Raw genomic sequence first — 12935 nt, 5'->3', positions numbered from 1 at the left:
AGAGCCCAGGGCATCCCCAGCTCTGTCACAGCGGCTGCACGAGGACATTTCCAGTGTGACGCCTGAAGGATTGGTCCCAGCCGCCAGAAACGCTCGTTTTCACGCTCGGTTTGAGCACAGGGATGCCCCAGCGCCAGGGCGGCCCGCACCGAGCCCCGGCCGGCCCTGACCTCCCCAAGATGGCGGCAGCGCCGCCCGGCCCCTCAGCAGCGCTGTCGCGATAGCGCCGCGCTCCCGCCGCGCTTTACGGCGCGGCCGCCCGGCGAGGAAGGCGCAGCGGGGCCGGCCCCGCCATGGACCGCAGGAAGAAGCCGCTGGACGTGGCCGCGTCCTCGGTGAGTGGCTGAGCGGGGAGAGGCAAAATGAACCTCTCCGCCTGCCCAGGAGGTTTTGTAGGGCTGTGAGGTGTGCTCAGCCGCGAGGCTCCCGCGGGCGGGGTGGCCTGGCCGGCGCAGGCCGTGAGGCTGGACGCGGGGACCCGCTGGTGCCGGCGCTTGCAGGGGAGCGGCTCCCCTGGGACGGGCTGGTGCTGTCCCCTCGCCCTCACCCCACTGCCATGGGTAGCCACGGCAGCAAGTGCTGCATTAAAGGGCTGTGGGAGGCCGCATATCGGGTGTGTGGAGATGTCGGGGCTGGGGTTTTGTCCCCTCGCCTTCGTGACCCGACGCACGCCCTGCGCTCCTAACCCGAGTCTGCCGGGCCTGGGTTTGCGCATTCCTCATGCAATGATTAAATCGGGGGGAAAAGGGATTTAAAAAATTAGCCTTAAAAATCAGCCTTAAAAATCAGCCGTAAAAGGGAAAAGAGTTTTCCTAAGGAACAGGATGTCTATGCTGTGGCAGATTAACTTCCCACCCTTAGGGATGGTGAGGTGCTGCCCCTCGCTGCTCTCCAGGGCGCTCACGAGAGCTGACAAACACTTCAGATGAAGAGCTATGTAAATAGTTAATGTATGCTAACAGTTAACTGTGAAATATTTTACATTGATTTTCTGGATGATCACCTCTAAGCAGAAGGGAGAACGAGTGATTTTTAAGACACTGCATTTCGTTGTCCCAGGGAGCTGAAAAGCAAATGCTTTTGAGAGAAATATTAATACCAAAGTTACCCACTTTCCTGGTTTAATGTGCAACTCTGAATTTTGTCATCTGTAGGACTTGCAGGAAAAGTAGCATAATATCCTCTTCCAAACTAGTTTTGTAATCCTAAGGTAACACCCCTGCCAATGATGTTTCTTAATAAAAGCTGAGATAGACCTTGCTAATGGATGGCAATGCCACTCATATATTTCTTTAAAAAGAAGGAGAAAGAAAATCCAAGACTATTAAACAGTACATAAAGCAGTGGGGAAAATACATATTTTATTATAGCAAACTTTTATAAATTATTTTCTGAGACAGGAGTTTATTAATTATCTAATGGTTAAAAGTTCCTTTGTCATATTCAGTAGTGTTTTTCATTACTCCTTCTCTATTTGTTTGCCATTAGGAGGCTGGTAAAATCTAGACAGAGCTATGTCTCTCTTATCCTCAAAATATCGAGGATATCTTTTGGGATTGTTTTAATCCCTAATCATAATTTGCATTCTGTGGTTTTTTTATATTGTTTGCTGTAGCTGATCTTGGTGATCAGATCAGTGCTTCAAAGTTCCATATAAAAATGCAGCCAAATGCTCCTATAACTGTAGCTAACAGATTATTTTCCTAGAGATACAGTTGTTTATTGCAGTAGCTGATGTCTGTGCCTGTGATCTGTTATTTATGTGGTGTTTTGCTGCTGGTGTAGCTGGTAGATCTCAAAGCCGAACTCTTCCGAAAGCAAGAGGAATTCAAGAAAGAAAAGTTGTTGAAAGATGCTGGTGCCTTTGCAAAGCCCAGAACTTCTAATAAGGTAAAAATAATCTTCCATTGTTGTTTTTGTCATTCTTTCTCCTGAAAGTAAGGAAGTCAATATTCAAATCTAAATAACAGCAAATACTCAGAGCTGTGTTTCTATTCAAATATAAAATGTACACGATGAGAACGTTCTTTAAAGTTCATTTCTAGGTGAGATTCCTGTGCACAGCAGAAAGCTTAGTCTTGTGCTTCTACCCATCTAAATCCCCATTTAATCTTCATTCCCCAAGGCTGATTATAGGAAAAGTTGTTTCTTTTTTTATTAGAGGATTTTGTATAATGCTGCAGGATGGAGGATGAGAGATTCTTCTACAGTCACCGAATTTCATTCATAAATGCTCTGCTGTCTGTTTGTGGTGTACAATAATGAATACACAATTATCTCTCTTGTTTTGCTCTGTACTGCACTTTGGGTTTTGTTCATTCTGTAGCTTTCTAGAAGTTGAATGTGCTGTTCCTACCATATTTGAAGCACATGCAGCATTTACAGTGTTATGCTGCAAACAGGTCACCTGATTGTATTTCTTCTCTAAAATGGTGACAATAGAGAATAGAAACAATTTTTAGCTTTGTTAGCATTTAATCAGCAAGATTGCATGATTGAGTTTTTTTAACCTTAACATCTCTGCCAGAATAGATTTTGTCTGATTTCTGAGTGCCTTTGGGTTTTTTAAGGCCTTCTCAGCTTGCCCTTAACTATAATACTATCCTGCAGCCAGTGTTAATTCAGGATATATCTGCTGTATCCTGCAGCACAGGAATATCTCAAGTCAAACATGTATAAGATGTTATTTACAAAGTCTTCCATGATTCATGTGCATTTGTTTACATTATAGAGTTTAAATACTTTTTTAATTGTTACCATTTCAATATTTTAATCTATTTATTTGTTGTTACAAAATTGTCCTCTTCAGAAACCAAGTATCTGGACCAAGCAGAACACAGGAGTTGCAAATCGAGCTGCGAAAGATGTTGAGCAGAAGGCAGAAGAGCAGGATATATTGGATAAATCAAGGTAGCTCTTAGGCTCTGTAAGGAAGAAATGCCTTGCAGAATTTGCTTTTTGGTATTTAGAAAAGCACAGAAAGAAGTTTTTGGACCAGCAGTTCTCATTAGACCAACCAGTAATTCCAGCATCATCCATACCTTATACCAGTAGCATATAAACTGCATCCCAGCAGTCTCATGCTCTTGTGACTTCACATTATCACAGTTCTAAATGTCAGCTTACTGATTTTTTTTAAAGTCATCTTTAGAATTACCAGCCAGTGCAGTGACATGTTAGAATTCTATAGCAAAGTGTTTCTTAGGCTTGACAGAAAATGGCTCACATTTTCAAGAATTACCTCATTTTCTAAATGGGTTGGTTATACAAAAAGATATATGTGGAAAATGCCATTTATAAATCATTTGCTGTGCTTCTGTAAGCAGTTCCTTACTATTTGAAATTCCAGAAGTTAGCTAAGGTTTTCTCTCCAGTTTCTAAGATTTAAGTGTAACTTCGTGTTATCTCTTTTTTTTTTTCCCTGTAAAAGTGTATTTCAGTGCCTGCAAATAATGGTTTTGTTTCCAGTATTTATCTGACATGCCACAGTACTTAGATAAAGGTGGAATTCTTGTAACATCATGTTTCTGACTACTTGACAAATTACATTTATGATTAAATTTGCAACCTCGCTAAAATTATTTTCAGTATAAATTCTGGAACTGGAAAAGATTGTATCTTCAGAAATGCTAGGGAAGGTTCAAAACAAAAGCCAGGCATAAGTCAGCTTCTCATAACACCTTAAGCATTCCCAGGATTTTCCTATTCCATTTTTCTAAAGCTAAATAGGTGACTTTAAAATGTGCTTGCAATTGGTGAGATTGCAAGGTTCATTTTTTTTTCTTTTTCAGGAAAAAGCTTGAAGAGAAAGCAAAGCTGTATGAGAAAATGACAAAAGGAGACTTCCCAGGTGAACAATACTATTCCAAAATAAGCATTTATGTATGTATAAATTCTTGGAATTATTATACAAACTGATTGACATGCTTTGTTCCACTTTGAAAAGGAAAAAAGTATACATTTACTGGAGAAAATAAAATTACTTGTGAAGGGCAGTCTGACCAGGTAAAGCACTAGGGGCTTGTTTCACTCATTCATTAAGTGTGTGAATTATATTCTGGTTTTTCAATACAGTATCTTAGAAAAACAACAGAAAAATTTCTCTCTGTTGTGAGCTCTTTGGATTGCTTTGCTGTTCCTCTGTCCTGCATTCTATTTGTTGGGCCTTTTTGAGGAGAAGAGGATGACAAGAGGAGTCTGGCTGGTCCATATGTGAATGCCAATCATGCAGCTAATAGGGATAGAGAATGCTAATCTGTTCCTTTCTTCTCTCATACATTCAGTCCCTTTCAAAAAGTAATTATTAAAATGGAATACAAATCTCCTTGCAGTTAATCTGTTTTCTTTGCCAGTGTCCATCTTCATCCACATGACCCCACTGCTTTTCTCTACTTTTCTAAGAAGTACCCTCATGAATGCTTGGCTCCTGCTAACATACCAAATATTAAGCATCAAAAAAATATTTGAGCTGTTACATGACAAATCCTGTGCTTATGAAATAGTTAAAGAGCAGAGAATGTTTTGCTGCAGAGAATTCAGCCTTTTCTGTACTGCACACAATGCCCTGAAAGTTCGATTCAGAAATAGACGTTATCACTGTGGAGCCACTTGACAGCTCTGGGTTTGTTTGGCAATGAATGAGATTTAAGTACTCCCCAATAGTGTGGTCAAGGGTATTGCTGGCAGCTGAAAAGCTGATTGTAGCTATTTGGTATTGATTTTGTGCTCAGTTCTGTTCTTTTCATGGCTGTTCGCTAAGAATCGATTTTCTGCCTTAGATGAAGAAACTGAGGATTTGTACCTGGTGGATTTCACTCAGAAGATCATAGACAAACAGCACGAAGTACAGGAGCTGCAGCAGAGTGAAGCTGCTGGGAAGACTTCAGAAAGAGACACAGATGAGGAGGAAACTCAGCCTGAAGCAGACATTCCACCACCAGAGGACCCAGATGAGGAATGGTTGGTGCTACTGATTGGGCTCATCTGTCCTGGCCACTCTTATTCTTGAGAATTTCATGAGAAAATACTTTTTCAAAATGTGTGAAGTGGCACCTTTGTTTTTCTTTTTTGTTTTATACTGCACATTGACAAGGAGGTGTTAACAGTCTTTCTTTTCTCCTATAAAGACAGTCCTCCAGTCACTGTCATTTCCACCCACATAGGTAACACTGCAATAGAATCTACATCTAGGATCTTGAGAAATTGCAATGTACTATAGGGGGGACAACATCATCTCCTCTCTTATTTTCTTGCATATTTTATGCAAGTAGTCATCACAGTATTTGGTACCATTTTATGCTTTGATGCGCTGAATTGAAATGTATTTTAGCAAAACGAGAATTTTATGGTATTCATCTTGCTTTCTTTAATTGTGAGTGACTTAAACATGAGCAATCATTTAACAGTACAGCCTTCTCTTAAAGGAGAGAAACTGGTTAGAATAAGAACACGATTTTCAGCATTTCTTCCACTTTGCTTCAGCACAGCAAATAGCCTCAGACAGTTTTCTGTGTCATTCCAAGAAACCACTAGTTTTTCATCTGAGACATTAGGAATAATTTTGAAACCAGTCCTGACTAAACATTTTCATTGCCCATTTGTTTAAAATGCTTTTGGAACAAGCAGTAATCAGTTTAAACCAGCAATAACCAATACAAAACAGCACCCCCATTCTTCAAATACTAAACTGTAGATATCCTTATAAACTCTGTAAAGGACTTACTGAAAGCACAGGTCTTTAAGAGTTGGGGGCTGGGAGTGAAATTGCCAGTCATACTTTTTCAGATGTAATATTCTTTAGAATGGGATAATTGAGGCAGCTTGATGCTAAAGAGCTTTCCACATTACAGGACAGTAAGTGTAGCTCTTAATAGCTTTTTCAACAACTGTAAATCAGGTGTTCAGTACTATAAAGAGTTGAATAAGAAGCACAATAGCTTCAGAGGAACATTTTGCTTATGTTTTAGTCAGCCTTTGTTATGCCAGTTGAATGCACACTATCAGTCTGTTCTGAATGGCCTTTAGACCAATAATTGAAATGTATTGTAGCAATTTCGTATCTACAAGAAGTCAATGCTGCATCATTATCTTCACCATGGGAAGCAAACAGTAGACTGAGTTCTAGTTTGTTGTGGGAACTATGTGACATGGTTACTTTTAAACATTTTGTACACCATTTTATTGCCCAGGCAAACAGGGGTCTCAAAGGGAGATTGAATAAATATCTGGTAGAACTGTCATATGTCCCATTCAGAACTGTCCTCTTAATCTGGGAGTGTTTTAAGTGAAAAGCAGGAGCAACTGTCACACACAGGCTGAGAGGTGACAAATACTCTTTGGAAAGAGTTACTGCTTCTGTCTTCTGGGTAAGACTTCTGTCAATCTGCAAGTAGAAGTTTTGCGTCACTTTTCATTTTCTTTCATTGCAGGGTTGATTATGTTGATTTCTTGGGCCGATCTAGACGCTGTATGAAGAAGGATTTACCAAGTCTACTTAAAATGGATCAGGAACTTCAAGGGAAAAGGTGTGGTTTCTCTAATAGAGCTGCATGTTCCTCTCAGTGTTTTAATTATTTTTTTTTATGAGAAGGAAGAGGGGTTGTGCTTTGTCACCACGTTCTCAATCCAGAATTGCTTCCTCTAGATCTTCATAATTTCCAGAGAAAGGTTTTAAGCAATCTCAGATATTTGTTGCATCTTTTAAAAACTGGGCTGCTTGTATTTCATTATACCTTCCATAAAATGCCAGGAATGTGATTCCGGTTCTGTTTAACATGGAAATTTATGTTAATTGATTGTCTTTTAGCAATTCCAAATTCTTCATGATGTTCGAAGTGAATTTATTAGACCTCCATTTGTTTGGTTTTGTTCTTCTATTAAACAGCTATTTAGCATCTCTTTTGTTAAAATAACTTCATTATTAATATTTGAATATTAATATTTTTAGTAGATCTCTTGGGTAAATGCTTAGCTTCTTGTTATTTCAAATACCTTTCATTTTCTTACATTAACTATGAAATGTTCCTATATGTGATTGCTAGAACCCCTACATATGCCAATAACTGATTAATTCATCTCCCATTATATGATTTGATATTTATTTCATAAAGCTTCTTAGAAAGGATATTATTTTATTTGTCTTTTAATAACATGTTCTACTAGTACCTTGTTTTAGAGGCAGCTTTGTATTTCTATCTTCTGTCTATCTACCAGAAATACATTTTATCACTAAGTAGTGTCTACAGTGATCTCTGTTTTGTGGAAACTGCAATAGTGGATCAGACCAAATCATACTTGCACTGTTTGATACTGGCAAACTGGAAAATTCTGCTCTGTAATCCTTAATTTTTTTTAATTAGACAAGAACCTGATGGGAATACTCTGTTATCTGAAGACATGAGAAGAGAACTTCAGAGGCAGCAATGGGAAAAGGAAGAAGAAGAAGCCCTCAGAAAACCCATGGGACCTATACATTACGAGGACATTAGAGAAAATGGTACACTGCCATACCTTATATCACTTACCTTTGTATCACCAAAGAAATCAGTTTTAGAGGCAGCAAGGGAAAGTTATTTCCTGTGCCCGTGTGGCAAAGTGTAGGTGTGTGTTAAGCCATATGTGTAATTACTGTTGAAAGTCACCAGTACATAAGTTTAAATTTATTTGTTCTTTACATTGTATGCTTCTCTGCCTCCTCCTGTGTTCTCCTTCAATAAGCTTCACTTTATGTATTATCTAAAGCAAGCCTTTTTTATACATTTAAAAACCAATCCAGTGTTGGGAATAATTCTATGCCTGAAAGCAGGGTGCCTGGAGGCTGTAGTTATTGTTAACTATAAACTGAATTTAACTTAAACCTATTGTTTTTCTCCTTTTCAGAGGCCAGGCAGCTCGGTGTTGGTTACTTTGCCTTTTCTCGGGACCAAGAACTCAGGCATAAACAACGGGCAACCCTGGATATGCTGAGGGAGCAGGTATGGGAGTGAAGAGCAGACTGGGCTGCGAGGGCACAGTGGTGTCAGTGGTTACTGCATTTGATCTATTGTGTGAGTGCTTTGTTAGGTGATGCCTGCAACTGACTCCAAAGAAGCCAAAGAAATTTGGCTTCTTTTTTCCTGTTGAAACTTGGTACTTGATTAAGATTGCTTTTAGTTGTTTTGTGAAGGAAGATTTGTACTTTTGTACTTGTTTATAATAATGAAGGAAGATTAATTCACGTTCTCCTTTGTTGTTAAGACACTTGATCAGAGAAATAAACGTGAACAGCTGAAGGAGAAGAGGAAGGCAGCTCTAGATGCAAGGCTGTCCAAACTTCGAGCACGGAAGATTAAAAAGTTGAGGGAAGCTGGATTAGAGGAAGAGGCAGAAAAACTGGAGAATGGAGGTATGATCTGTTGCCTTTTTAAGTTAAATACTTGCTATTTCACCTTGTTCTTGACCTGTGGACAGACAGATTCTAATTTATATTCATTTAGACATTCAATATATTGTATTGTGTATTCTACATATACAATTAACATAACTGTTAGAATAATGAGAGCTGATGTAATTGTGTAATGATGTAATGCCAGAAATAGCTTAATAATGCAGGTAGAAATACAGTATGTAAATTGTAGCCTTTTTTTTTATTCACACCTGAGAGAGGAATTACATAAGTTAATAATGCAGGTTGAGGTTAGAGCTGCTGACATTGTAGTGTCTTTCTCTTCTATGAAGATGAGGAAGAATAAGTAGTAACAAGTCAATTTTGATATCATACAATATACAATGTGACAGTTTCAGTGCAGTGTGTGAATTGGAGATGCAGCTGACTCTAGGATTTAGGATAATTTGAATTTGAATTCTAATCCTGTCTCTGTGCTGTCTCCCTTACAACACTGATAGTCAACTTGTACTGTCTGTCTCCCACTGGAAAATGTAACTAATATTTTACTGTGTCAGAATTCCCTGCAAGTGGTTAACTGTGATATGTTCTGGAAATGAAGAACAGCATTATGCCGCTACTCACTGTTGTGGTTCTTCAGAAGAATAAGAATGCAAATTGTTTTCTCCAGTAAATGAAATAGAGATACTGTTCTTATTGGAGCTCTGTGGAAGTAAATGTTCTTATTTTTACCTGTGAGTGTCATACAGATTTTATTCTGTAACTGACAATCTCTGCTATCTCTTCCTGTGACACAGAGGTGAAAGGTGCTGCTGAAGAACCAGAACCCCCAAGAGTTACTGCAGCAAGTAGGAAGGTAGAGGTCATCATCCAGGAGAGGAGAGATACAAAGCCTGGAGTGCCTTATGTCCGAGAGTGGGATAAAGGCAAAGGTAAGGAAATGCAGATTCAGGAACGTTGCTGGGAAAGAGCATATACACTGCCACTTTCATTTCTATTTTGTGACCAAAGTACGGTAAGACTGAGAAGCACTGAAATCCTTTTTGCCTCAGTAATGATGATTCCCCAGTGTCCAGGGCAGTGACTGACAAGGATGCCTTAGTGCCAGTAGCTGCTATAATGTCCCCAAAAGTTTTCTTCTATATGAGTTACTGCATTTCTGGATGATCTTGACAGGTTGACAGATAGACAAATTCTGTAGTTCCTAAGATGTACAGTGTGATCTTTTCTTGGTACATTCCTGTGTAGGAATGTATGAAGAAAAGATCACACTGTACCTGATAGGATATATCACACAAATATCACAAAGCGTGAGACTAAAACATGATGCAAGCAGAGACCACTTCAGTGCCTGTGTCCCATTTTGAAGCATCTTCCTTGCCACAAAGTGATGGCTGTCTTGTTGGTCCTTCCCAAACCTGTCAACTCATTGTGCACATTCTTTCTGATGCCTGACGACTGAGTAAAAGCAAACAAGGAATAGACAAAGCACATAAATGCTCACCTTCTTTAGTACTATAACAGCAGTATTCCTCTTCTATGCAATACTGGTATTTCCAGATTCTTCTTACTTTTCAGTCTTTATGCTCCATTAATGAACATCACTGTGAGGGGAATTTCAGATCCTATCTCATAAATCTTTGTCCTCTCTGACATTATTTTTTTCCTTCCTCTGAGGAAGCCTGGCATGTCACCAACAGCCAGGCAGCACTGCAGCAAATACTGTACTCAGCAGAGGACAGCTTACTCTAAAATACTAAGTGAACTAACTGTGGTTCACTTAAGGAAACTGCACTAGATTCTTGTATTTCCATGTAGTATGAGATGGAAAAGGAACTTCAGGTGCTTTACACAGTTGCATCTTCTTTGTTTGCCAATTTGTTTTCCCTAGTCTGACCTTCAGACCTTGAAATCTATGCTAAATCTACCATTTTTTTCTTTCTAACAGAACTGATGTTTGGACAATGGGAAAAGAAACAGGAAGAACTTAGAGATGAGCGAGACCCAGAATTTGCACCACCTTCTGATTACTTCTTGGGACAAAAGAAAGATGATTATCACCGAAGTCGGAATTTGAACAGTTCTGAAACCTCCTCTGAAAAACTGGAAACGGAGAGAGCACAAAACCAACAGAGGCCGTCGGTGCCAGGGAGCAGTGGAGATGTGCCACCCTCACCACAGCCTTCCAACAGCAACGTTCCAGCTCAGCCAGGGTCAGCAGAGCCCAGTGGCCATGGCACTCAGGGCGTGTCGTCAGCAGAGGATGACAGCAGCGATGACGAGGACATGCTACCACCAGCACAGGCGCATGGCTTCGGTGCCCGAGGTGTGCCACCCCCACTGCGGGGTTACGGCTACAGCACCCGGGGCGTGCCACCGCCCATGCCAGCCTACGGCTACGGCACTCCCGAGATGTGCACTCCCTTCCCAGTGCAGGCTTACGGCTATGGAGCACCAGCAATGGGGCCACCAATGCACGGGTATGGCTACAGCACTCCTGAGACGCCCTTCGCGATGCAGGCGTATGGCTACGGCACCCAGGGTGTGCCACCAGGAATGCAGACCTGTGGATGCAGTGCCCAGGATGTGCCACCAGGAATGCAGACCTGTGGATGCAGTGCCCAGGATGTGCCACCAGGAATGCAGACCTGTGGATGCAGTGCCCAGGATGTGCCACCAGGAATGCAGACCTGCGGCTGCAGCGCCCAGGATGTGCCACCAGGAATGCAACCCTGTGGATACAGTGCCCAGGATGTGCCACCAGGAACACAGGTCTGTGACCTCAGCAGTCAAGATGTGCCACCAGGAATACACGCTTGTGGATGCAGCAGCCAAGATGTGCCACCAGGAACACACACCTGTGGCTGCAGCACCCAAGAGATGCCACCAGGAACAGAAACCTGTGGCAGCAGCACCCAGGATGTGCCAGCAGGAACGCCAGGCAGTGGCTGCAGCACTCAGGATGTGGCACCTCCAGTGCAGACCGACAGCAGTGAGACTCCAAATCAGGAACCACTTTACCAAAGTTTAGATGATATGCTCTCTTATTATAGACAAGTGACTTGAGCTGAGCAAAAAGATAAGCAAGAACCATGATCTAAAGAACTGAAATATAATTAATGTACTCGGCAGAATATTATTTTCCCACATATGGGAAAAATAAGTTTCTGTAAGTACATCAGAATAAATCTCCTGGATACCTAAGCTGTTTTACATGACAGCTATATTTTGTCCTGTTGGGTTTTTTTTATTCTTACCTCTTTACTAAAATTTAACTCTTTGATTCTTATACCTGAACATAGGGGTATATTCATTACTTGCTTTCAGGAGATAACTCCTTTAGTTGGTTGCTTCCAGCTGGCTTCTGGTTTGGAGGTACTACAAGTTCAGTGACATCTATAGAAACAGTATGGAAATGGTAGGTCCTCTTCTGCCAAACACAGAATGATTTTGTTCCTCAATCTCCTCTCTTTTGGAAGTGCAGAATATTATCTAGTGAACAGTGGTGGTTCACATGACCTCTGCATTCCTGAAGTCCATACACAACTCATAGTTCTGTGCACCATATTAGACTGGAGACATTGTAAAAATCAATAAATAATGATAGGTAGGCTGAAAATAAACAAAACACTAAAGCAAGAAGCCTTGACACCTGAAATTACTGTCTTACTGGTTTAGAAGATCCTCTCATAATTCTCCAAGTGTGTCTTTCTTGCATAAGGAGTTACATATATGGCTTTATTTAATACTTTTTTTCAAAAACTGTGATATTCGAGTCATTAAATATAAAAGCAGACCAATCTCTACCACACTAACTTTTATTTCAGAATCTTAGTAAATGAGAATACTTACTTGCCATGTGGAAGATTTTTATTTCGAAGGTAATTTAGATCACTCCACTCATATTTTAAAAGCCTCATACAAGGATAAGACCTAGAAAAGCAGGTTAGAATGGGCAATTGCATAGATTGTTAACTAGCAGAGATAAAGTCAAAATAATGAACATTTAAATACAACAGTGAACTGGCCAAAGAGGCAAAACTGATGCGTTCCTCTTGTGTGCTTCAGTCAGATCTCAGGCTGCTCTGCAAGCCTGGTGAACAGCAAGATGTTCAGTGTGACTGAACAACGTGCAGAACATATTCTGTCCTCAAATTCTAATTTAGCCTTAGCTCCTACATCACTGGCTTTTGCACTGAAATTTACAGAGCAGGAACAGTACATAACAATTATATATTATTTTAACCTCAGAATACTATTCTGAAGTAATACAATACAACTATCCCAATTTTAAAGAAAATTAGAATGGAAAATGTCTTAGAGAAGGTCACACCCAGTTTTCCAGGCTGGCTGATTTACACTGAAGAAGTTTCCTCTTCTAAGACCTCACAGAATCAGCACCTGGAAGCAATTCAGGGTATAATTTCCTTGGAGCTGCACTAACTCTAAAGAGTGGGCAAAGTCTTTTCAAACAGTAGAGCTTGACTTGAATTGATTATGGCAATCGTATCCTTCAATGGATTTACCCTACAAAGAACATTTGTGCCTATTT

The 12935-nt window shown here is 40.5% G+C and overlaps 1 protein-coding gene across 2 annotated transcripts; it reads left to right on the top strand.

Annotated features, from left to right (window-relative positions):
* The first annotated feature begins 264 nt into the window (after positions 1-264).
* On the top strand, positions 265-11603 carry CCDC174 (coiled-coil domain containing 174). Of its 2 annotated transcripts, XM_085590448.1 has the most exons (12): positions 265-335; positions 1786-1890; positions 2810-2910; positions 3792-3850; positions 4779-4959; positions 6429-6524; positions 7359-7495; positions 7879-7973; positions 8236-8383; positions 9181-9315; positions 10332-11000; positions 11044-11603. In XM_085590448.1, exons 1-12 carry the CDS (start codon positions 294-296, stop codon positions 11412-11414), a joined length of 2139 nt encoding a protein of 712 aa, XP_085446574.1. In that variant the 5' UTR covers positions 265-293; the 3' UTR covers positions 11415-11603. The 2 variants fall into 2 exon arrangements, with proteins under 2 accessions (XP_085446574.1, XP_021387275.3); XM_021531600.4 differs by having other exon boundaries at positions 10332-11603.
* The last annotated feature ends 1332 nt before the right edge of the window (positions 11604-12935 follow it).

This window comes from Lonchura striata, chromosome 12 (assembly GCF_050655825.1).
Source record: "Lonchura striata isolate lonStrDom1 chromosome 12, ASM5065582v1, whole genome shotgun sequence".
Lineage (NCBI taxonomy): Eukaryota > Metazoa > Chordata > Aves > Passeriformes > Estrildidae > Lonchura > Lonchura striata.
Note: the sequence above shows the minus strand (reverse complement) of the source record. Positions and strands in the feature narration are given on the sequence as shown.